The 25,334-nt window shown below is 62.4% G+C and overlaps 1 protein-coding gene across 12 annotated transcripts in view; it reads left to right on the top strand.

The window, feature by feature from the left end:
• TSNARE1 (t-SNARE domain containing 1) overlaps nt 1-25,334 on the top strand; it is a 153,817-nt gene that overhangs the window by 82,216 nt on the left and 46,267 nt on the right. For 5 of the 12 annotated variants that reach the window (XM_087864557.1, XM_087864555.1, XM_087864554.1 and 2 more), the window contains 4 exons: nt 780-938; nt 11,004-11,076; nt 12,472-12,930; nt 19,922-21,101. In XM_087864557.1, the coding sequence (XP_087720683.1) occupies nt 780-938; nt 11,004-11,076; nt 12,472-12,930; nt 19,922-20,511 (1,281 nt within the window). In that variant the 3' untranslated portion in view covers nt 20,512-21,101. Of the gene's footprint in view, nt 1-776; nt 939-11,003; nt 11,077-12,471; nt 12,931-16,596; nt 16,680-19,921; nt 21,102-25,334 lie in introns of those variants that run through there. The other 7 variants (XM_087864556.1, XM_045778038.2, XM_087864558.1 and 4 more) reach the window with 4 other exon arrangements.

The following is a 25,334-nucleotide window of genomic DNA, read 5'->3' on the forward strand; positions in this document are numbered from 1 at the left end:
CCTCCTGCACTCCCTCACCCCTGTGGGGTGTGCACGATGGAGACGATAGCCCCCCACAGGCACCCCTGCACATCCACTCAGCACCTGACGCCTGACTCCAGGGGAGGGTGTCCGCTCACTTGTGCACAGAGTCCCATCAGAGAGCAGATCGTTAATTGAAGGGAAAAGCCACATTTAATTGAATTCCAAAATTTGGTAAATTAAAGCAATCAATACAGAATTAAAGGACATAAAAAGCCCTCTGGCTTCCCTTCCCTGGGGCCCAGTCTCCGCGAGGGCGTGTACAGGACACGCTGCCCCTGGTGGTGTGTGCACCCTGCTGTGTGGGAGGCCATGCCTCTGTGTCCGCAGCCCCTGCCTGGCAGCTAGACCCCAACTGTGACCCGTGGCTGCCCCCAGAATGGGCTTTCGGTGGGTTCACAGCCCTGTGAGAAGGTGCAGCTTGCGTCCACGTGTGAAGGGGTGTTTCTCGGGTGTCACCGAGAGCTGGGAACGCGAGGAGTCCCTGCTCCAGCATGGCTGTGGGTGGGTGGGGGGCTGCTGAGTGTGCCCTGAAGCCAGGTCTGGGATGGCCCCAGGTGGGCTCGGGGCATCCGCCCAACCCCGATTCCTGCAGCAGCCCTGCGAGCACCTCTCCCACGTAGCAGGCCAGAGGCCCCATGGCCGCAGCCCCCATGAGGGCTGCAGAACCTGGGCTGTGGGTCCTCTCCCCTCTGAGAGCGTGGGCTGGGTGGCAGCCGGGCGCACCACGCTAACTGGTGTGTTTCTGTTGCCAGCAGAGTCCCCGGACCACTTTTGCTGAGCTGCCTGATGATGAAAAGATCTTTAATGGGGGTGACAGCATGTGGCAGGGCCAGGAGCAGGCACTGCTTCCAGAGATCACGGAGGAGGACCTGGAGGCCATCCGGCTGCGTGAGGAGGCCATCCTGCAGATTGAGGTGAGGACCTGGGCTGGTGAGTGTTGGGGGGGGTGTGATGGTGCGAGTGACACTGCCACTGGCCTCTTGTCCCTGGGTGCTGGAAGTGCGTCGAGAACACAGCAGGGATGCTGGCTCTGCCAACAGAGGGGCCCGAGCCCCTGGGCACCCCCGTGCATAGCTGTGGGTGCATTCTCTTCCCCTCTGGGGCCTTGTCCTGGCACCAGGGAGCTGATGCTGCTGACCGAGGGCAGGGCCCTGGGCGTGAGGACATGGGTGGGCCGAGGGCTGCCCTTGGGAGAGGTCAGGAGCCCCTAAGCAGATGGGGGCCCACCTCTGAGAGCAGAGCTGCAGGAGGGGCCCCCAGAATGGGATTCCAAGGAACACCTGTGTGAGTGGGGTTCTTCCTGCATCGGGCAGCCCAGGCCTGGGTCCTGTTCTGGTTCTCTCTGTGGTGACTAGGCAGAGAGTGGGCTTTGCTAGGGGTGATCGGCCCTGTCAGCCGAGATGGAGGGGCCCGGGGCTCTGGGCCCACCTAGGACCTGGGGTAGCATGGGACCTGCCTGAATTCAGCCAGTCCCTTCTGCGGCCCTCAGAGCCTCATGGGGGTCAGCAGGGGGACCACTGTGGCCAGCCTTGTTGGGAGCTCCGCCCTGCCCCACCCTGCTCAGCCCAGCTCCGCCCCACCCAGCTCCGCCACGCCCCTCAGACCAGCTCCGCCCCACCCCACCCCGCCCTGCTCCACCCTGCTCAGCTCATCTTTGCCTAGTGTCGCCCAACCCTGCCCCACCCTGCTCAGCCCCACTCAGCCCTGTCCTACTTCACTCAACTCTGCTCTAGTCCACTCAGCCCTGACCCACCCTGCCGCACCTAGCCCCACTCTGCCCTTCAGCCCTACTCTACCCCACCCCGCTCAGCCCTGCTCTGCCACACTCAGTTCTGCTCGGCTCCACTCAGCCCTGCCCCACCTAGCCCCACTCTGCCCTTCAGCCCTGCTCTGCCCCGCACAGCTCAGCCCTGCCCCACTCAGCCCAGCTTAGCTCCCCTCAACCCTGCTCCTCCCTGCTCTGCCCTGCAGGCCACGGCTGCTTACAGGCAGCCTTAGCACAGCTGCCCTGGGGTCTGGACTCAGCTGTCCTCTGTCCTGACCCCTGGCCTCTCCTGGGCCTGAATGAAGCATGCTTTCCCAGCCTGGGCTCCACCCTCCCATCACTGAGTATGGCCTGGGGCAGTCCCAGGCTCTCCCTGGGCCTCATATTCCCTCCTGTGGGAAGTGCTGGCCTGCTCCCGTCATGGCTGCCCGAGTCTGGAGTGTTGGAAGGAGGGCCGCAGGGCCACGCTGTGCGGCTGGCCTGAGACACCCCTGCCCCAGACAGTCTCCCACATAGTCTGCAGGTTGGGCTCTGCATAGCACGAGGGCCTCTTCTTGTTTCCATGGGGAGACTAGAGTTGAGAGGGAAAGCACCTGTGTGCCGGTAGAGCTCTGGGGACACCCAGCGTGGAGGGCTGTGCCTGGGTGCTTCGGTATCTGCTTACTGCCCCAGGGATGGCCATGCTGGCCTCTGGGCCCCTTCCTGACACTGGTCCCAGGTGGGTCATAACCTGGGTGACCCCAGACCTCCCAGGGCCCCTCAGGGCTGGGTGTCAGGGCTGCTGGGGTGGGTGTTGATGGCCGGTGGCCTCCTGGTCTGCGGCCCTGTCTGTGAAGTGGCCAGGGATGTTCCTGTCTTGCTGGGAGCTCAGGCTTTAACTGGGCGTGGGCAGGAGGAGGCAGGACAGCTGAGGCACCCAAGTAAGCTGCGTCCAGGGGCTGTTGCCCCTCCCCACCGTGGGCTGGCAGGTGACCACGTGGTGGGCCGCTCAGTCCCCAGGCCTGTGTGCTGCCCCTCGGTGGTTTGTCCTTCCCCCGCAGCTGTGCCAGAACCAGTGCCGGCGCTGCCGACCAGCCCCTGCTCCTCTGTGGCCTCGGCTCTCGCCTCCCAGGAATCTGGCCTGCAGGGCTGAGTCCCCACTTCCCATTCCCAATGGCCGCATACCCCCATCCTGTGCCCTCGGCCGCGGGGCATGCACAGCAAGGCCATGGCCAGTCTGGGCAGAGCCAGCTCTCTGGGCTGCAAACTCTCACGTTCCTTCCGGCCCTAGGTCCCCTCTCTGAGCCCGTTTCCTAGTCCTGTGGGGCTGTCAGAAACGGGGACCCTCAGATGATGGGCTGTGGGAAACTGCATCTGGAGCCCTTGGCTGAGCCACCTGTTTTGGGAGGTGCCCTCCTCCCGAGGAGCAGAAGGTACGTGTCCAGGGCCTCGTGCTCCAAGGCTACGGGCGAGGAGGCCCCTCACTTCTTCCTCCTAGGAATGAGGCTGCCCCGGGAAGTTGGCTTGTCCGTTGTCCTCACAGCTGCAGCCAAGACCACCTGTGGTCCAGTGTGGCCTCTCACCACCAGGGCAGCCAGCTGGTGCCGGCAGGCAGGGCAGTCTCCCTGCGGGGCCTGGAGGGGCGGCTATGGATGTAGCCGGAGCTTCCTTGTCCCATGTGCGGAGGGGCGGGCTGGCTGGCCTCCGGCAGCTCTTGGTCACAGAGGGGAAGTGGAGGTCTGGCCCAGAGTCCCAGCCCCATCCATGCCACTGCGTGGCCGTGGGAGTGCTGAGGGGTCTCTTCTGGAAGCTTCAGTCTATCTGTAAGATAGGACCGTGACACCAATCTCGGAGACTATAGAAAGGGTTAAGGGAGCATGAAAGCCGTTTGTTAGCTCCCTGGTGACAGTATGCCGCAGAGCTGGACTGCTTGGCAGGGCAGGGGCCTCACCTGGGCAGAGCCAGACCTGGCGGGTGTGGGTGGGGCAGGGCCTAGCTCACAGCAGCCCCCTCAGGCTGCCTCACCCCTCCCCGGGAGCTCCTCAGGTTTCCACCCCAGCGCCAGTTTCCAGCCCCAGTTTCCACCCCCGGTTTACACCCCAGTTCACACCCTGCCAGGCCTGGTGCGGCTACTGCTGACTAGGGGTTCACCCCAGTGGGAGGCTCTGCTGTCACCAGGGCGCTGAGGTCGGCCAAGAGCCGGGCGCCAATGCAGTAACGGCAAGGGGGGGCCTTGCAGAATGCCGGCCTTCTCCCGGGGAAGGAAGACTCTCCTGTCTCCAGGTGCGAGGCTCCTCCCAGCTTCTCCACGTGGAGGATCCGGTTGCTTTTGTGACCCAGCCTTGGACATCACATGACCTCACCTCGGCCCTGTTGGTAAAGGCAGTTATGGAGGCAGAGGCGTGCCGCGGTGCCTTGTTAGGAATAACGTGGCAGGTGTGTTGGGGTGGCTCCCAGGCCCCCCGGTACCGTTCCGTGGAGCACGCACACTTCCCTTGGTCCCCTTACGCTTTGAACACGCTGGCGCATTTTTGGCTGGACCCTGTTCCTCCAGACGCTCCAGCGACTTCGCCTGTTTTCTTTGGTCGGGTCTTGACACAGGTGTTGTCCATCTAAAATCCCAGTTTCCTCTGCCTTGTCGAACACACCACGTAATGGGTGGTCTTGCTGTGATTTTTCTCCTTGCGGAAACGGAGCCCGTGGAGGCAGGGACTCTTGTCTGTCGTGGTCATTGCGGTGTTCCTACCCCAGAGGACACACGACACGATCTGGGCGCCCGATGACTGTTTATTGAACAAGTAAATGGCTGAGTGGAAGGACGAGGGATGGGTGGATGGGAGACGGCTGGAGGCGAGGACAGATGAGTGGACGGATGGGGGGCCGGAGGGATGGATGGTGCGTAGGTGGGCGCATGGGGGCCGGACGGATGGTGGTGGGTGGAAGGATGAATACGTTTTACGTATTGGACTCTACAGCAGATCTGTGACTTAATAAGAGGGCTCTGTTGCCTGTATTTATACGCATCGTTTTATCAGCCCTCACAAAAGCCCTGCGAGAGTGAGCACTCCTGTGTTCCAATTTTATCCGAGACGATGCGGAGGCTTCGAGAAGCCACGTCACTTGGCCCGGCCGTGCAGCTCGTGTGTGGCAGAGCGGGGACGTGAGCCCAGGCTGCCTGACTCAGGAGCAGGGCTGTGCTGGCGGGTGGCGTGTCTGACCCCTGCCTCTCCGTCAGCCTCTCTCCTGGAGGGGGAAGTGTGCAAGCGGTCCCCCAGGTGTGCAGAGCCCAGGAGCCAGGCATGGCCCTGTGGCCCAGCTCTGCCTGACCACGGCCGCTTACCTAATCCTGGTTGAGGCTGGCTCTTCCTGTCTGGACGGTGGGGCAGTGCCTGGCCTCCCAGGGGCCCCGGGAGGTCAAATGAGATGGGCACATGCCTCTAGCCATTGCCAGCAGGTAACAGCCCCGCTGGCTGACGGAGCTGGGGCCCAAGTCATGTGTCCACTCCCAACCCGGGCAGCCCACTGGGCCCGACTGCCGTGTCTGCACTGGGCTCCCCCTGCCGAGCCCACCTCACCTGGTCTCACCTGTGAGGGCTGGTGCTCCCTGCTCCCCTCCGGAGCAGGTGTCCCCTGACCCAGCACATTAGCGGCTCTGTTGCCATGGCTGCTGGGCAGGCCCAGGAGGGAGGAGGCTGGGGATGAGGAGGGGCAGGAGAGGCCTCCAGGCCGGGCCCCCTGGCTCAGCTCCCCTCCCTGAGGTCGGCACTGCACAGCCGGAACGCGGGGTGCGGGGGGTTGATGTGGCTGACGACTATGAATAAGGGAATAAATCAGTGAATCCTGGCGTTCCGTTAGCTGGAGCAGTTGTGGTTACAGGTGGATGGTTGCCAGGATCCTGATTATAAGAAGAGCTTGGGTAATAGAAACAGTGCCGTGTGTTTTCTTTCTTTTCTTTCCTGAAAGTGAAGGGAACACACAGGTGCACGCACACGCACACGCACGCACACACGCACACACATCGAGGCTCTACTGTTTCCCGTGCAAGGTTGTTACTCCGCCGTGCCAGCAGAAGAGGAGAAAGAAGATTCCGTGAGAGCTTTTAATGAGTTCTAGTTTTAGAAGCAATCAGGGAAATAATTGCATGATTTAAACATTTACTAAGTGAAGGTGTTTCGAGTCTCTCCCTGTCACCCACTCTCCTGCGCTCTGGTGCCGCAGCTGGTGCTGCCTGCCGTCCCTGGAAGGCGCCGTCCTGGGGCAGCTCTGGGGGGCTCCTGGGCGCCCAGCGCAGGCCCACCTTCCTTCAGGCCTGTGACCAGGCTGGCTCCGAGCCCCCGGCCCAGGACACTGAAGACCAGGCTTTTGCCAGAACATGGCTCCCACCTAGGCTCCTGGTGGGACCGACATCTTGGGCCCCACCTGCCCTTGGCATCCTCCTGCAGGAGCCGAGGCGTGCCCAGGTGTCCAGGCACAGTGACTAGAGGGGCACCACCCCTGCAGGCCCCCATGTGCCTGTTCCGCCTGCTGCCTCCTGCTGCTGAGGCCGCCCAGCCGCACCTCCTCTCTTGGGCCCTCCCTCTCCTGGCAGATCGCAGCCTCTGTCCCCAGAGCTGGCCTAATCTCACTGCCCCATCCATTTTGCAGACGGCCATTGGATGCTGGGGTGAATGAGTCACAAACCCTTCACCCCCAGGAGGTCCCAGTGCCTGGGAACCGTCTTGCAGGAAGCACACACCTGAGAGCCAGCACAGCTGGGTGAAGACCCGACCACGGAGCACCGGCTCCCTGCCCCCCCCCCCCACACACAGTGGGCAGCTGTGGGCGGGGACTTGCAGGAGGCTGCTGACTGGGGGTTTGGAAGGGGTGTGCAGCCCCAAGCTCACCAGCCCCTCCCCGTAGTCTGCTTCCCTGTCGAGGGTAGCCGCTCACGTGTGCCCCTTGCGGCATCCCTGTCCTCCTGCCCACGGTCCTGCAACCCTCGGACCTGGCGGAGACCAGCTGAAACACGTGGGGCCTTGGGACACCCTCTCATCCTTCATTCCTCCCCAACACGGCTTACTTACTATTTTGAGCAAGGAAAGTCTTTATTCAAAAAGATTATTACGATGGGGGATGTCTTACAAAACGGAGAATGCTGGGAAGGTAGAGTATGCAAGCAGTCCAAGAGCTGGGAAATAGGGGTCCTGCTGCATGGGGCAGAGGGCTGGGTGAGAGCTCTCTGGGTCAGAGGGTGCTCAGGCCTGGGGAGGAGAGGAACTCAGCTCCAAGTGGGTTCCCAGGCCTTTTGTCCTGACAGGTCAGGGATGAGCAAGCATTGCGCTCACCTTGTAGGAGGCACAGAGTGGGAGCGAGGGGTCCTGTCCGGGGTGAACAGCGGGGTGCCATTGGGTCTGTCACCCATGGGGGAAGAGTCCCCTGGAGAAGGGGTTCTCTGCAGAAAGCATTTTCCAGAACACCAAAGGGGGGGGTGGTTCTTAGTGTCGCTGTTCCCAGGAGCCCAGCCTGAGCTCCTGTTGAAGATGAGGACGTTTCTGTGTCACTGACAGAGAGGGTCGTGGTTCATGGATCTTGGGGGTGAAGCAGGGCCTGAGGACCGTCTGCAGGGGACGAGGGCTGGCCTTGCTCCTGCAGCGTCAGCTCGGAGGCTGGTGTGGGTCAGGGGTCTGTGTGTTGGGCATTTTGAAAAGAGGGAGGCCTGGCATAAAGAAGCGTGTGTGTGTGTGTGTGTGTGTGTGTGTGTGTGTGTGTGTGTGACAGGTGCCCTGGATTGCCAAGAGGCCAGGGAGTGGGAACCTCCCAGGTGTGCAGCCCTGAGATGCGGGCAGCCCTGAGATGTGGGCGTCCCTGAGGCACAGTCCGGGGGGGTCACCCCATGTAGGGTTCCCCTTCCTCCGCACTGCTGCTTTTGGCGCACTGAGGGCTCTGAGAGTTGGAGCGTGGCAAGCGCCCGCGCATCTCCGCTCACACCACCCGACCAGGGGGTGCCTGCTCCAGGTGGCCTGTCTGCTGGGCCAACCGGATGTGGACAGGAAGCCCAGGTCGTGGCCCCCCCGGCTCTGTCCTACTCTGGGCAGGGCCCCATGTGTGGGCCTGGCAGGTGTTACAGTATGGTTGGGGGTGACGGCAGGGACCTGGACGGGGCACCCCAGCTTGAGGTGGGCAGGCCGGTGACGGCTGCTGGCGGTGTTCAGAGGACGGCTTCCTGCAGAAACCTTCTGCCTGGGAGGGGTCAGGCCCTGGTGGACAGCTGGCCGCAGTGGTGGTCGTAGCATGTTGGCAGCAAGAAGCCGGAAAACTGCCTTGGCCACTGCATCTTTCAGGGAGGCCTGCCCCGAAGTCCGGAGCGTGAGCCAGACTGGGGACGCCATGTTCTGTCCTGGCCGTCCCAGGTTGTTGGGGCCAGTGCTACGCCATTCAGGGAAGAGCCAGCACCGCTGCTGTGCGGTACGGAGGCCGCCTCTCCCCTGGCTGGCAGCCTGAGAGTCCCAGGCCCCTGGGAGTGTACTGGCCTTGGGTCCCCTGCTCCACAACACCCCTCCTTGGCCTCTCCTTTGCTGAGTGAGGCTGTGTCCCTAGGCAGCTGTGGCCCCCAGCTGCCCCTGCCCATGGGACGAGAGTGCACACCCATGAATCCTGCCCGTGTAGGCAGCTGTGACATGTGACCACCCTGTGTGCTGACTCCCAGGTTTCGTGACTGCCAGGGGTGCCCCACAGCCGTGAGGTCTGGGTGGGTAGTGACCTGGGTTGGGCCAGCCCAAACTCGGGTGTGATTGCTGGCTCCAACATTGATCAGTCACATGCCCTTGGGAGAGACCCTTAATGTCTTGATGACTTGGTTTCCCTGTCTGCACTGTCTGCAAAGTGGGGGTGCTGGCAGGTGTGCTCACATACAGCGCGGGGAGACTGAGTCACCTTAGAGAAGCTCCTAAGAGTCTCAGAGTCCAGGTGCACCTAGGGCCAGGCTCAGGGCCCCCAGACGAGCCTCAGTGAGAGAGGCCTCTGTGACCAAGCCGGAGGTGGGGTGTGGCTGGCCTGTGCCCAGCCTCCCACGGGGTTGGGGCAGAAACCTGGAAATCTGGGCAGTGAGGCAGTGGGACTGAGACCCTGCTGACCTTGCAGCCTTTGTCTTGTGACCTCGATGTCTTGACTTCAGGGGGGAGCCTCGGTTTGGCCTCCCCAGCTGGGGCCTCACTCCCCTCACTCGGGATTCCCAGGAATGAGCCCAGGCCTGGGGCCACCGGCACCCACTCATCGGCCGCCGTCCTCCAGAGCAGAGACCCACAGGCTTCCCAGCCATGGGCCCTGTTTCTAGAGTGGCCGCCGGCCCTGCGCTGTGATTAAGCCCATAATTGACCTGCAATTGATAGTACACGTGGGCTTAAGATCATGCTAATTGGTTCATTTCCCAGAACACTTCTAAAAAGAAAATGAATTTCCCCGTAATATTTTGCAGTGGGTGAAATGACCCTTGTGGAAATCGATCCAGGTTCTAGAATGAGCTGCAGAGAGGGTGGGCCTGGGGTAGGGTTCGCACCCCCGCCTCCCCCGCCCCTCTCACTTTCCTGACTTGAGCTCAATCCTGGCCACATGCCAGGTACCCAGGGAGGAAGCTTTCGTTTTGTTCCTATGATAGATGAGGAAATCTGGCCCCGAGGTGAACAGTCTTGCCCAGGGTTACCTCTCTGGCCAGTGGAGGAGCTGTCCCCTGCAAAGTGGCATTCAATAGAAGGGTGGCCTTGGAGCCAGTGGGCACAGATGCCAGTCCCAGCCACCCCTCTCTCTCGGAGGCTCTGGAGGTCAGGGACCCCCTTGAGTGTCCACCATCTTTACTGTCAGGTGGGTGTCGTGGCCTGGCCTCAGGGGTGCTGCCAAGTACGATGGTGGTGTGTGACATTCCCCCAGCATTGCTCCAGGCATGTGGCCCGTGAATAATGTGGCCACGGCCCTCACAAGCATCACTGCTACTTTGTTGGCAAATGGAGATAAGACAGTTGGGCAACGTGGAGGATGCAAGGCATGCTTAAGCGGGCTACCCCAAATTCTCTTGGTCCAAATTTCTACTTACCTTGTTCACTAGCTTCTTGAAGCCACTCAGTCTTTCCATGGCAGTGGGACTGGCATCCATCCACCATCCACCCATCCACCATCTATCCATCATCCCTCCATCCATGTATCTACCCATCCACCCATCCGTCCACCATTTATCCATCCATCTGTCTATTGTCTGTCCACCATCTACCACACATCCACTATCCATCCATCTGCCATCCATCCACCATCAGTCTATCGTCCGTCCATCCATCCATCCACCCACCCATCCACCATCCATCCATCCATCCATCCATCTCCCCATCCATTCATCTTCCTGTCCATCCATCCGTCCATCCATCCATCCATCTATCCATCAATCTACCCATCCATTCATCTTCCTGTCCATCCATCCATCCATCCATCCATCCATCCATCCATCCATCCGTTCATCCACCTATCCACCAATCTACCATCCGTCTATCCATCCACCCATCCACTATCTATCCATCCACCATTTATCCACCCCATCCATCCATTCACCCATCCGCTGTCCATCCATCCATCCGTTCATCCACCTATCCACCAATCTACCATCCGTCTATCCATCCACCCATCCACTATCTATCCATCCACCATTTATCCACCCCATCCATCCATTCACCCATCCGCTGTCCATCCATCCACCTATACATCCACTTATACATCCACCCATCATCCATCCACCATTCATCCATCTGTCCACCCATCTACCCGTCTGCCATCCATCCACTATCCACTTATCCATCCATCCATCTACCACCCACCCCACTCCTTCAGGATTAATTGAGCAGCAGTTGTGTGCTGGCTTGTGCCAGGGGCTGGGTGTACAGAGAGGAAAAGATACCATCCTTCAGTCAAGGATCCCCAAAGCAAGTACGGGGAATAAGTGGTATCTACAGGACTGACAGGCCTGTAGGAGGTGTGGACAGTGTTGGCAACGCTGCCCTGCACTTGACTGCAGCCCTGCAGGGGCCAGCCCTGGGATACCCAGGGAGCTTGGGGTTTGGCCTTGGGATCAGGAAAGAATATTCAGATCCCAGCCCTGTCTCTGACTTGGTGGGGAGGGGTGACCCAGGCTTGTTCCTGGTTCTTGGCTTTCACTCAGCACTCCTGATGGCTGTGCCCTTGATCACTGCACCTAATGGCTATCCTCTTGTTTCCACAGAGTGACTTACTGGATGTGAATCAGATCATCAAGGACTTGGCCTCCATGGTGTCAGAGCAAGGAGATGCCATTGGTGGGTACCTGTGCTGCCCTCTGAACCACCTGCCCCACAGCCACATGCCCTTTCCCCCAGGTATAGGCAGGGCTGCCTCTCAGATGAGCAAGAGCGAGGGCGGTTCTGGAGGTCTGAGCCTCTGCTGCCCTCCCTCTCCATGCCCCCAGGTCCCCCCAGACCCTCAGGAACGCCAGGGTTGGGGAGGCTCATGCAAGAGGGTGGCCCACCCATTTGGCTCATTGAAGAGTCTGGGCCTCCATGCCTCCCCACTGGGCCTTCCTCCCACCCAAGGACTCCCCAGGGTGAGGACAAACTGTCTTGGTTGGGGGAGGGGTCAAGACTGCAGCAGGTGACACAGCAGAGAGCACTGGACGTGTGGAGCCCAGAGCCACCTTTTAGCGGCATGTCTCAGGAAATGGGTGTGGTGGGGGCAGGGCTGTACCAGGAGTGAGCCCATGTCCCTGGTTTCTGTGTTTCCTCCACTTGAGGACCTCAGCCCCACCCAGCCTGGCCTCTCCACCCCAGGTAGCCACGTGGTTCTTCCTGCTACTGCCCCGAGTACCTGGGAGCCCTGAGTGGGTGGTGTAGGAACCATGGTTCTTGGGCCCAGAAGCGTGGGGCTGACTCCCAGTACCAGACACCGGCCAGTACGGTCAGCTCCCAGCCAGCCTCTGCTCCCCCTTCCTAGGTTCTGAGGTCCGTGTGCGTCCTGCTCCCCGCAGGGCAGCCTGGCCATCCCCCTGGCTGTGCTGCACCCCCAGGAGAAGAAGGAACTGGGGGGGGCGGCTGCTGTCTCCCGGGGCTGCTGTCCAGCACGCTTGCCTTTCGCTCATTCTCAGAGCCGGGGCCGCGTGCAGGGCTGTGCTCAGAGGCTGTGCATTGGGCTGCTCCAGCATGCCCTTGCGCTGCTCTCCACAGGCCCCTGCCTGGGCTGCATGTCCTCCCGCCTCGTGCCCCTGCCGGCCTCGGCGCGGCCGCTGCAGCCACTCCCACCTCTGGCCGGCTGTCTCCGGGTGTGGTGTGCTGAGTGTTCTGTCCACTCCAGATGTCACCCAGATGGCCACTCAGTCCCAGTGACAGACTGGTCGGGAGGGGCCGTCTCTAGGTGCAGAGGGAAAGAGGGGCAGGCAAGGCTGACTTGTGGCCACCGTGGTCAGGGCCTGCGGACCTGGGGGCACCTGGAGTGGGGCACCGGGGGCCGAGAGCAGCTGAGACCTCAGGACCCACCATGTGCTGCTGTGGGTGATCTGACCGTGATGGATGATGGGCAGGGGCCTGTGTGCCTCTCTGCAGGGACAGTGGAGGCCGTGAGCCTGGCAGTGCTCAGCTGGGCCCGGCCCCGGCCCTGGCCCGTCCGCTCCCCAGCCGGCCGCCGGCCTCTGCCTGCTCCTTCAGCCTCTGGTGCCTTTCCAGGGTCCAGCAGCAGCAAGGCCACATGCCGGCAGAGCTCCAGCCCAGAGCCAGCCGTGGCAGCCCTGCTGCCTGGGCTGGGCTGTGCACCCCTGCGGCAGGGCCCCCACTCCCGCACCAAGACGCGCAAGCCCAACTTCAGCCCCCAGGAGACGGAGGTGCTGGTGCAGAGGGTGACACGCCACTACCCGCTGCTGTTTGGGGCACTGCGGGGCACGCCGTCCCGGAAGCACCGCGTGTGGAACAAGATCCTGCAGGCGGTGAACGCGCTGGGCTACTGCCGGAGGGACCTGGGCGACCTCAAGCACAAGTGGCGGGACCTGCGTGGGGCGGTGCGCAAGAAACTGGCGGAGCACCCGCGGGCCCCCGGCCTCATCCTCACCCCTGTCGAGCGCATGGTGGCCGAGACCTTTTCAGCCCCAGGCCCCCTAGGCGAGGGCCAGGCCGCCGAGCCCCTGCCAAGTAAGTGGGCCCCCCAGGCCTGCCCCCGTGCTGGGGTTCCAGTGAAGAAGGGCCCCAGGGAGCAGGACCCTCGGGGCGGCTGGAGGCCTGTAGGTCTGACCACCACGCACATAGTACCTCTCTGCTTCTAGATGAGAAACTGAGCCTGGAGTCAGGGAGGGGCCTGCCTGCCTGCCTGGGGGACAGAGGAGCTTGGACTCAGAGTCAGGCATATTTTGGCCCCAAGCTGGGAGCCCTTCTGGGGGTTCCCCCACAATGATGTAGCCCAGCCAAGGGCCTCCAGAGGCTCAGGGAGCAGAGGACAAGGGGTCACACTCCCCTCCCTGTCCCCACCCGGTGCCACTCTCCTGGTGTGGGGAAGGGGGACCACCCCTGACCTCTCCCTGTGCTCTCATTATGGGGGCCCTTCTCCCTGGGGTCACTCAGCCCCCAGGCCAGACCAGGGCAGTGTCCAGTGGCTCTCAGCTTCCCAGGGCACACTGACCCCCCACACTCTGAGCCCATGCGCCCGCCTGTAGGGCCCCCCTTTGCTGGAAGTGTCTGCGCCTGGTGAGGAAGGCATAGGGTGCTTGGTGGTCTTCCCTGCCGCACACGGCCACCTCTGGCCTCCAGGGTGGTGCTGGCTCGGACTCCTGGTGCCGCCTCCTTCCACGCCTCCTCCTGCCGCTCGTCCTCCTCAAGACGCCTCTGATTGTCCTGGTCTGGCCACACCCAGCGGCTGCACACACCCCTCACGGCCAAGATGGACTCTTTGCTTCGGGGAGCTGCAGGACGCCCCTCAGGGACAAAGCCTGGAGCAGGACCAGCTCCCTCTTGAAGGCCACAGAGCGGACCACTGGGCTCAGCCTGCACACAAACACCCCAGCGGAGGGCCACAGCGCGGCTTCTGGTGGGCCCAGGGAAGATGTGTGCCGGCGTGCTGCCGTTCCCTGGGGGCTGGCCTTGGTCGTGGGCCTGGGAGACAGCCTGGGACGGGGCCAGCCTGGTAGGCCAGGGGAGGCCGCCACACTCTGCTACAGGCAGAGTCAGACCCGGACCCACCCCACGCATGCCCAGCCCTGGAGCAGGGCAGGAATTGGCGACTGTGTTTTTCCTGAAGGTCATTGGTGCTTGGCTTAGCAAACTGGTTTTGGTGGGGTCCAGTCCTGCACAGATGTCCCTGCCTGCCCTGCTGGCCAGGCACCCCCTTCCTAGACCCTGCAGCCCTGGGCTCGCCTCCGTCAGAGCAGCCAGCCGACTGGTCCTGTAGTGCTGTGAGCTCCTCCTGGGGGTGCCCATCCTGGGACGGTGCTGATTGTCAGTGAGTGACTGAGCGAGGGGGTGGCCCGGGGCCGGACCTCCCTGGCAGGTCTGAGCTATGGGTCAGGGAGGCGGCTACCAAACCGAATTTGGGGTAGGAGGCGATAGCAGGGACTCCGAGGAAGTCCCACCAGCCCCTCCATCTGGGTCGGCGCTGGCCTGGGGCCTGGGCAGGGTCAGGCCTGCAGGGGCCTGTCATGGCTGGCCGTGGGGGCTGAGGATAGTCAGTTGGCAGAGTGGTGGGGTCTCCGTGGGGGGCTGAGTAGGCAGCTCTCTGGCTGTGCCATGGGGTGCATCCCCCTGCTTTCTGTGAGTGTTTGGGGGAGTAACGCTGAAGGCGGTTTTCTTCGGTCCCCGGAGTCCTGGCCCGGAGTCTGGATGCCCTGTAGTGTCCAGAGCAGAGGCCCCGCAGGACCAGCTCCCTCCGAGCAGCGCCTGCGTGGGGCCTGGGGTGAGCTGAGGGCACCTGCAGATCTGCCCCCGGCCAACCCACGGTCTTCAGGAGGAAGCAGAAATTGTGGTTCGGGGCTGACGATGTGTCCGAGTGCTGCAGGCCACATGGTGGGGCGCCGCCCACCTGCCCGGCAGCCCCTTGGGGAGGGAGCTGGCTGTGGGGGGCGGGTCTGCTCCGACCACATGCCAGGGCAGAACTGGGTCTGATCTGGGGCGTGCCCTGCCGGCCGAGCATGTTGGTTCTGGGTCTGAGGTGGGCTTTGGGATCGCTTGTGTCCCCAGGCAGTCCCCTGCCATCAGAGCTGGGCCCACAGTGTCCCCAGGGCCAGTGCTCGGTGCAGACCAGACTGGGGCTTTGTCGGAGTCTGAGAGCAGGGTGCCGGCGCAGCCCAGGCTCTGTGCGGTGGCTGGACGGAGGCGAGAGCCAGCTAGGAGCGTGGCCCCCAGTGCCCGGCTCCGGCCCAGACCCTGCCGTCTGCCTGTGCACGGGGGCAGCCGCTCCTGCCCTGTGCGTCCACGTCTCTCCTCCACAGGAACAGGGTGCGACTGCTGCCGCCCACGGCCTGGGGGTGCGAGGCTCACAGGGCCGTGGCAGGAGCAGGGGCCTGGGTGGACCCTGGGGGTCAGCGCTGCACATAGGAGAGAAGCAGGGGTGCCCCAGCATGAGAAGGGGTGAAGCCGTCCTGCCTCTCCTCCCAGTGGGGCTCCTTATGGAGGGGCTGGCTGCGCGTGTGGGGGAGGGAACCCAGAGAGGACAACCCCTCAGAGCCATCCGCTGGTCAGAGGGCACGCCGTGGTCTGGTGGCGCCTGCGTACATCTGGGCCTTCTCTGCCGCGGGCCATGGGGCTGCCGCCCCGCTCAGCTCCGGGGCACCCGAGCATGTCATGCTGCAGGGGGGACAGAGAATTCGAATGGGACTATTTCTGCCCCTGAAACCCTGTGAGCTTGGAATCCCATAGCCTCTTCCTGAAGGAGGTGCTGTGTTCGCAGCAGCTGGCAGGAACAGCAGCAGGAACAGCAGCTGGGCTGCGCAGAGCGCCTCTTACTGTGGTCACACGCTCGCCCCATCTAGCGCTCCCAGGATCTCTGGTGGCGGAAGAGGACACAGTGTAGACGTGTCCTTCACCTGGATTCAAACCCAGTTCCTAGTGGGGGCGAAAGTCACAGTTTTAACTCACCATCGCTCTGCATGTCCCTGCAGCCTGGCCTTGGGTTCCGAGTGGGTCTGGTTATGAATTTGGTGCACGTTTTCACCATGCTGCCTTTTTACTGCTGGCATCGTGACGTGGAATGCTCTGGTTTCCTGGGGCCGCTCTGGGCCTCGTGCCGCCGGTGGGACTGGTTAGGGCTGTGTTGACATCCCTACCAGGCCTGTGCCTGAGGCCCCACGTTGAAGTCTGAGCCGTTCAGCCACTGTCTGGAGACCATGGGCCAGCGCGCGCTGCGGCCCGACCACCTTCACCTTTGTTCCCAGACCCAGCGGGGGTCCTCTCAGCGGCTCCGCGGGACCTGCAGAGACAGGGCCTCGGCCCCTTTGAGGCAGAGGTCATGGTCAGGAGTGGGAGGACTGCCCAAGGGTGCAGAGAAGTCACAGAGTCAGGCTTTTATCTGGGCTGGCCTCCACCCTTTCCTGAGTGGGCTGCCCCTGCCCCCAGGGGCACCTCCTGACAGCTCTGGTGACCGGCGCCCATGCTAGCCACAGGGCGCAGCACCCCATCCCTGTGGCCTCTGCCTCTCTGGAGGCTGGAGTCCTCCCCTGGCCTCCAGTGAAGCCAGCATTGGGGCCTTAGTGACCACGAGGGGGGCAGCGACCACTCATCTCCCACATGTCTGAGCCTGGGCTCCCTGGGGCTTGCCCTCGGGGTGTCCTCAGGGTCACACTCTGTAATTCCTTCTGTTGTCTTGATTTGCAGATAGTATTGAAGCCAGCCTTGAGGCTGCGTCCTCGCACACAGAGGCGGCCAGCGAGCTCCTGGCTGGAGCCAGCCGGCACCAAGTAAGTCAGTATGAGGGCACAGCCCGGCTGGCCCGCGGCCCCCACCGTCCTGTCTTCCTGGGAGGCTCAGGCCCTGCCCTGTACTTGGGAGGGGCACGCCGCAGGGTCTTCTCTGAGCCAAGGGGGACTGGTATGGGGGAGGGGAGAGGTAGGCCCGTGGGGTCTGCTCCTCCACCTGCTGTCTGCACCCCTCCTGAGGCGGGCAGCCAGGGCCTTTGCCCAGCTGGCTTAGTGGAAGCTGGAGGGAGGGAATTGGCCCACACGGGGCATCTCACTGCCGTGGTTGCCCAGGAGCACACTTGCCAAGCTGCCTCTCCAGAAAGCTCTGTGGCTTCTCTTTTGCCCAGAAGGGCAAGCTGGGTCTGGTGGTATGTGTCCCCTTTCTCTGACGTCCTGCTCCTGCACCAGCTGCCCAGGCACCTGTGTGGCTCGGGGCTGCCTCTGGCCTGGCCCTGGTCTGGAGCTGGGATGGGCCCTCCCTTCTTGGAGCCATCAGAACTTGGCTTGGGACAAGTTGGCTGGCTCAGAGGGAGCGAGAGCAGATATCAGGCCTTTATTTGCTTGTGATGGGGCTTAGAGCAGCCCTGGACTGACTGCTGGGCCTCCGTGCTGACCCACCGCCACCGTGTGAGCACTGATCAGGCCAGGTGGGCTTCGGCCTCGGTCCAGCTGGGGCGGGGGGCTGGGCAGCCGTCCTCCACTCACTCCTCACTCACTCACTGGCCCGCTGCTCCGTGCTGGGTTCTGACATACGGACATGGACACTATAGAGCCGGTCTCTCTGCGAGTGGGCATCCCTGGGGGAGGGTGGGGTGGATGGTCCAGGCCAGTGAGAGGAGGGCCCTGGGCCGGTGGGGCAGAGAGAGTGTCCTGGGAGAGTGCACGCTCCGGCTCGAAGGCCAAGTAGTAGTTGTCCTGGCGGAAAGGACGATGTGCTCGGAGGCCAAAGGAGGAGCCACGCAGGCAAGCTCAGGACAGCGCAGGCTGGAGTGTGAACACTGTGTGGGGGCCGTGGTGGGCGGGAGCAGGGCAGAGCGCTCCGGGGACAGGGAGGCAGACGATGCCGTCATTCCCTGCGGTCTCTGGGAGGTCAAAGCTGTGTTGGCTTCCCCTCTTCTCCATGAACGGCCCTCAGAATGAGAAGTCGGGGTGACAGGGTCAGCTACACACGAGAGCGGGTGAATGCTGCACCGGGAGAAGAAGCAGGCTGCACCAAGGTCTTGTCTGCAGGACAGGAACAGAGGCAGGCTGATGCCAACTTGGTGCCCACTGCCAGGCCCACGGCCCCTGCCACCGTGCCCCACACTGAGGGCAGCTGGGCCTCCACCTGGGACCTCTCCGCCAGGCTTGGTCCTTCCCGGGCCTCCCAGAGTGGAAGGTACAGGTTGCAAATGACCAGCAAGGCCGACTTGCCCGAAGCTCAGGGTCTGGCCTCTCTCTGATGGGAACTCTTCCAAGTGGCGGGGTCTGCCCGGCGCCCTCACCAGCAGCCGCATCTTGAGAGGGAAGCAACACGCCAGCAGGTGGCTGCCGCCATGAACACCCGGGGCCACCGGATCAGAAGGACTGGCAGATGCGGGGACCGCAGAAGGCAGATGTGACAGGAGGAGGAGCAGCAGGAGGCGGCGGCGGCACGGGTGGCCACCTGTGTCCATGGACACCTCATCAGGCTCAGACCCCCTACCCCTGTGCCATTCCCAGGGAGCTCATTGGACCCTGCCCTCTGGGGTGACACTATCCCTGTCCCATTTCCATCGCAAAGCAGGAATCCCTATGCCATGGGTGGGTGAGTGAGGCTCAGGCCTAGGAGGTACAGCCCATAGTTGCTGCCACGCAGGAATGTCCTCCCACTCATCTCCACCGACATGTTGGCAAGTGCCCAGCAAGACACGGCATGGCACAGGCCCATGTTTCAGTCCAGGTTTTCCCTGGGAAATTGGCCAGTGAACCCCCCCCCCCCCCACTGACAAGAGGGAAGGTTAGACAGCCCTACAGCCAGACATTGGGAACTGGAGGTCCAGAGAAGAGAAGGGTTTCCCAAAGCCACACAGTTCTCAAGAAGCAGAGCTGGTTTGGGAGCCTAGGCTCTAGGATTTCATGTCCAGGGCTTTTCTTGCTGCCCTGGGGAAACTCTGGTGCACCCTCTCAGACTCCTGGAACATCCACTTGCTGGAGGAATGGACCCAGAGATTGATGGATGGGTGCCTGGATGGATGGATGGATGGATGGATGGATGGATGGATGGATGATGGATGGATGGACGGACAGACAAGAAGCAGAGGTAAATAGATGGGTGGATGGAGGATGGATGGATGGATGGATGGGTAGATGGGTGGACAGAGGTGTGGATGGTTGGGTGGACAGAGGTGTAGGTAAATGGCTGGGTGGATGGATGGTGGATGGATAGGGGGACAGAAGTGTGGGTAAATGTGTGAGTGGAGAATGGATGGATGGATCAGGGATGGAGGGATGGTGGGTGGATGGATGGGTGGGCAGAGGTGTGGGTAGATGGATGGGCCGGTGGAGGATGGATGAGGATGTATGCTTGGATGGACAGAGGCGTAAGTAAATGGGTAGGTGGATGGATGATGGATGGGTGGATGGAGAATGGATGGGTGGACAGACGGACAGAGGTGTGAGTAAATGGAGGTACGGAGGGGTGGACAGAGGCATGGGTAAATGGGTGGGTGGATGGAGGATGGATAGATGGGTAGATGGATGGATGGGTGGGCAGAGGCATGAGTGGAGGGAGGGAGGGATGATGGGTGGATGGGTGGACAAAGGTGTGGGTATATGGTTGGGTGGATGGATGGATAGATGCACAGATGAATATAAAGAAGGAGGATGAAAGGAAGAAAGAAGATGAATGGATGATGGGTGAAGTAATTGATAGGCAGATAGAGGAGTGGTGGTATTGTGGATGAACAGATGGACAGACAGGATGGTGGATAGACAGCGGCCAGCTGGGTGGATGTCAGGACACATGACAGCATGGGGGCTGGGCACCAAGGCTTTGCAGTTGCCATGCTGAGGTTTGGACCTCAGTGTTACTGGAGAAACACTCACCCTGTGAATCCTCCTAGTTTCCTCGTATGGGTGCTGCTGCCGACTGCAGAAGGGTATTGGGAGACCTAAGTAGCTCTGTGTGCAGAGGGTCCCCCATTGGTCACCTCTCCGTCCCTCTGATGTATTGCCCCAGCCGTGGCTTCTGGAGGCTGACGTTTCCTGTCTCCCTCCACCAGCGGACGAGGAAGATGAGGCCCCCAGCTGCCTGTGGCTACCCCTGCGGACCCTGGATGGGCCGAGCCTGCCTGAACCTGACCCCTTGGACCTACGAGGAGCTATCCCTGCACCCGCCTCCTCACCCTCCCCACCGGCCTCCCCAGCCTCGGCGCCCCCTGCGGCTGCGTTCCCGGGGGCCCTTGGGCCTTCCCCACCCTCCACTGTGCCACCCCCACCCCCTGGTCGGCCCGCGGGGGAGGCCTCTGAGTTTGAGCAGCGGCTGCTGGACTCCCATCGGCGACAGGGTGCGCTGCTGTCGCACTGGTCCCGGCAGCAGAGTGCTCTGATGGCCCAGCAGAACCTGCTGCTGCAGAGCCTGGTGGCGCAGAGCCGGCGGCTGGCCGACGGCATGGAGGCCCTCACCCGGACCCTCGAGAAGCTGGTGGAGGCTGGCCCGGCGCCGGGAACCTCGCCTCCGGTCGTGGATGGCACCCCTACTGGCGGAGCGGTCTGTGGGCCCAGCAGAGGCTCGCAGGGCAGCCCCCGGGGCTCCCACCCAGGCCTGGAGGTCTTCTCAGGGATGATCCTGAAGGTGGAGGAGGAGGTCTAGGGTCTGGCCCCCGGAGGGCTGCACACAGCAGGATCTCCAGCCCTTCCGGGAGGTGGGGCCTCGACGGAGCCAACGAGGACAAAGACACCCTCATGGGCGTTGTCTGTGGTGCTCAGCGACGTGCGGGGAAAGGCTCTGGGGCCGGTCAGTGGGTCCTGGGCAGCAGTCTACTCAGGGACGTCACGGCTGCAGGAGGCAGAGGGGCGCTGGCAGAGCCCAGTCCCCGCTCCCATCCTGCGCTCTCACCCGCTGCGGAGTGCCTTGGAGGACAGTGCCGGCACCTCCCTGCGGCCGCGGGGGGATAGTGCCCCCAGACCTGGAGTGCCCCCTCGAAGCCGCCTCCTCCTCCTCCTGAGGGCTCTGTGGCCTGGGATCCAGCACTTTCCTCGATTCTGCCAAGGGAACCACGTCTTGTGGGCCTGCAGTCATTTCTGCCCGGTTTTAGATCTGTGGGGTGATGGACACATGGACGCGTCTGGGTGACTCAGTACTATATGGGGGGGATGCCATTTTGTACCTACTGATTTTCTTGCAAAAAAATATTTTTCTTATATAAGCATAAAATAGACATAAAATAGACATAAAAAAGACTACTCACCGACCAACAAGATGGAGCCCGGTCCCGTTCTCCCAGACGGGCTGCCTCGGTGCCCGGTCCCCGCAGGGAGCCATGAGCACCTGCTCCATCTGTGCACTCCCGTGCCCCTCGTGGGGTCCCTCAGAGAGCTTGTCCTCCCCCGGTGCGCTCACACAGCTGCAGCCATGCAGCTCGGGAGGCTGTTGGGGCCAGCAGGAGAGGGCAGGCTCCCCTAACCCCAGGGACTCGCCGGTCCTGGGCCTCGTGCCCTCTGCCCGTCTTCCCTTGACCTCCTTCTGACCGCTGTGGATAAAAACCTTCTCCAGAAGCAGGAGCCTGAAGTATTGGCGGGGGCTGGACGGTGTGCTGGTTCCAGGCCCCAGGGAAGCCCAGCGCTGACGAGGGTCAAGACTAGTGTTGCAGGCACATTGGGTGGACCCTCTTCTGGTTTTCCATGTTTACCATGGACCAGCAGCATGTCAGTAACTCTGTCTGCGGAAGAGAGCCTGAACTCTTCAGCCGGTCATCCAGCTGCTCCCTGCGACCTGGCCCGACTGCCCTCCCAGCCTCCTTTCCCTCTGTGCGGGCACATGGTGCCGCTTGCTGTCCATGGCAGCCTGACTCAGACGGCCCTGCCCTGGGAAGCCCGCCTTCTATTCTAAAACCTCAGGTCCGTCTCCATGCCAGCTCTTAAGCCTTGTTAATCTTCGTGGGGGGTGGAGGGGATGGGCTGTTCCTGGTCACTAAGGATGCCCCTCTTTGGCGTTCACGTCCCTGCTGGCTATGAACACTGCTTCCTTGTGATGCAGGCGGACGCCTTCTCCAGTCTCAGACTGAGCCCGGACGCAGTGACTCGCTGAGCCCTGACACTGGTCACACTGTGGACCCTGACCCTAGTCACACTCTGAGCCTTGACCCCGGTCACACTCTGACCTTCATCCTAGTTATACTCTGGGCCCTGGCCCTGGTCACCTGGAGCCCTGACCCGTCATTTTCATCATACGTGTCCTGAGCGTCCTGTGGCCCTGGCTCTGTACTAGGAGCGGAAGGTGCATGAGTGACCGAGGCAGACCAGGAGCCTCTCCTCCCAGAGCTCACGGTCGGCTGTAGGAACAACACTAAGCGAGTGAATGCAGGCGGGGTGGATGTTTTCGGTGTGTAAGCTGAAACTAGATTTGGCCGTATCTGACAGAAAACCCAGATGGCGTGTTTTGGAGAAAACAGGCTTGATGACTTCGAAGCTCTCCGAGCTTGGTGATCTAGCGTGACCTGCGGTCCCTGCTCCGCCACGTGCTCGTGGTCCAGAATGGCTGCAGGACTCCCGCCACTGCGCCCATGCTCCAGTGGTGGGAGGGAGAGGAGGGATTAAGAAGGCACGTCCACTCCTTTCAGGATGCCTTGCTTGGCTCTCATCCCGTTGGCTGGCAGTTAAAATGGGCAGCCAGCAGCCCCAGCGTGGGAGCCAGTGGTAGGACCCAGTGCCCCTGAAGGGGGGGGGTGGCCTTGCTAGTGAAGGGTGTGGGCAGAGGCCCTAAGACGACGTGGCAGGTGTCGGTGAAGCCCAGAGAGCAGGTGGGAGGGGAGGGGCTGGCGGAGAATCAGGGCTGAGCTTGGGGAAAAGCAGCCTCTACCCTTGCTGTGGGCTTACGAGTCGGGGCCTGAGAAGTGGTGTCTCCGGGTCCGTCTGCCTCCGAGGCCCCGGTGCCCTTTGGCCTCCGTGGCTGGAGCCCTGTGCTGCGGCCCAGCCTGAGGAGGAGCACGACGGGGCAGCAGGTGCCTGTCAGCAGACCACGGGTCGGGGTGCACGAGGAGGCCAGGCAACGCCGCAGGGAGAACGGAGCCCCTGGCTGGCCTGGAGGGTGGGGGGTGCTCGTGCACGGGGGAGCCCAGGTGGTTCTAGGGTCTGACAGCTCCTCTCGGGGGTGCACCAGGGGAGCCTCAAGAGCCTCGAGGAAGGGGTCTGTGGTCTTGGGTTAAACAGGAGCCAGTCAGAGTCAGAGGGTCCCGAAGGAAAGTCTTGGGGAGCGTGTGAAGCAGGCAGCGCGAGGACGGCCACCCCTCCCAGACGGGACTGCGGCGGGGTCAGCGCCAGCCACCAGCCTCAGAGCCTGTCCCGCTTGGACACTCTCCCCAGCAGCACAGACTCTGAACGGCCGTGAGCAGGTGAGGGGTGAAGCCAGGGTCGGGGTCCCGTACCAGGTGCCCGTGGGCCCGGCAGCGGATGCTCCGGAGCAATGGGGTGAGCGGGCTGTCCCAGCACAGGGGTCACTGGGGCTGTGGGGCCCGAGGGGGGAAGGGGTGTAGACGGGGGCAGGGCTCTGGGGACCCAGTGTGGGAGGATGGGGACGGGGGCGAGAGAAGGCAGGAGCAGTCCCGCGGAGGAGGAGAGCACATGAAGGCTGCGGGGACAGACGCCAGGGAGGGTTCCAGAAGGGCCTGGTGGGGCAGAGAAGACGCGGTCCCGATGTGGGACATCTAGAAGGTGTCAGTGTCCGTGACGGGAGACAGCCTGTGGCTTGACTGCAGGGCCTTCGGTGGTGTGTTCCGGAGGCTGGAGGGGCAGGGATGGTTTTCATCGGGGCTGGAAGATGCTACAGGTCACCTCAGTACTCCCCTCGTACAGATGGCAAACCTGAGCGTCTGGGGTGCATTGCATGGTGCAGGGGTGACGTCTGGGGCAGGCCTGGAGCCCCTGTCAGGACTGCAGGTTCTCCCCCAGTCCCCTCGTGGCGCTGCCTTCCCAGGTGAGGAAGCCTCGAGCATCTCAGTCCTGAGCCGCCGCGGGACGTGCGGGCAGCTGGGCAGATCGGCTCTTGGAGGACTGCTCCCCTGCTGTAGAGCAGTTTAACGTGGAAACCCGCCGCTTATGTGCTTTGCTGCCTTGCAGAAACGCAGCAAAGGAACTGGTCTTGTTCCCGACCCGCTGTCGCCTGCCCTGCTGCCCTGATGGAAAGCGCTGGAGTGGGAAGAAAGTTCAGGGCTGGCCTGAGATCCCAGACCGGCAAAGGCCCTTCACAGAGGGAAGGGGCCAGGCGGGCCTTGGGGCGGCCCACGGAATGAGGGGCCCACGTGACCTCACATTTGGAGACCACTCCGTGTGTGACGGGGCTGCGGAGTGGAAAAACGGGAAAGCAGGAGCAGTTGGAGAGATAACAAAATGGGCCCCGTTATGGGTCCAAACGTGTCCCCAAATCCACACGCTGAGTCCTCAGCCCCGGGCCTCAGAGGGTGACCGTGCTTGGAGATGGGTCTTTGCGGAGGTGATTAGGGTAAAGGGGGTCACGGGGGGCCCTGATCCACGCTGACCGGTGTCCTTACAAGAAGAGGAGAGCAGGACACAGACACGCACCGGATGACCATGTGAGGACATGGAGAGGGACACCGTCTCCATGCCAGCAGAGGGGTGTTGGGCACCAGCCCTGCCTGCACCTGCATCCCGGACTCGGTGACTTGCCCCCGCCAGAGCCGGGAGGAAACCGTTTCTGCTGCCTCGGGTGCCCGACCTGTGTTCGCTGAGGCCCCGAGCTGGTGACCCCAGGCCCCGGAGGAATGCCGCTACTGGAATTAGTCAGACTTGTAACAGTTCCCAAGAAATCCTTTAAAATAAGATGAAATCACAAAAGTGAACAATAAGAAGAGATTATCAGAAGTGACCAAGTGTGTCTGAAAAACATGACCCTATCTTTTAGAAATGAAGAGCTTTGTGGACTGCCACGCACCTGGGCATCTGGTGGGAGGGGGAGGGACACCCGGAGCGGCTGCCGTGTTACAGAGGGCTGAGCCGGCGGAGCCCGGGTCAGAGGAAGAGGCCGAGCGCGGTCACCGGGACCCAGAAGGCGGGAGTCTGGCACGGGCCAGGCAGGTGCGAGGGGTGCAGGGACACCGCGCCGCAGAAACGCGACAGCTGCCCTCCCGGCCATGTGGGGAGAAGCCACAGAGCGCCACGGGAGGGGGTCCTGTCCACGTGGAAAGGACGAGCACGACAAGGGAACTTGCCGCCCACATCACAGCAACAACAAGGGAAACCGGAGCGCGGTGAGGCCGTGTCTGCGAAGTGTTCCGAAAATAACCATGAGCGTAGAGTCCCGTTTCCAACAAAATGGCCCGTCAAGGACAAAGACCAATGCAGGCGCTTCCGGGCCAGTGAGAATCTGGCCGCTCGCCAGCAAGAGCGCTCCCTAGCGGAGCGTCTGAAGGACCGATGGCCGACGGAGGCGCTGATGCTGGAAGATCTGTAACACAGGAT

Source organism: Ursus americanus, chromosome 9 (assembly GCF_024610735.1).
Source record: "Ursus americanus isolate L20-20 chromosome 9, mUrsAme1.1.p, whole genome shotgun sequence".
Classification (NCBI taxonomy): Eukaryota; Metazoa; Chordata; class Mammalia; order Carnivora; family Ursidae; genus Ursus; species Ursus americanus.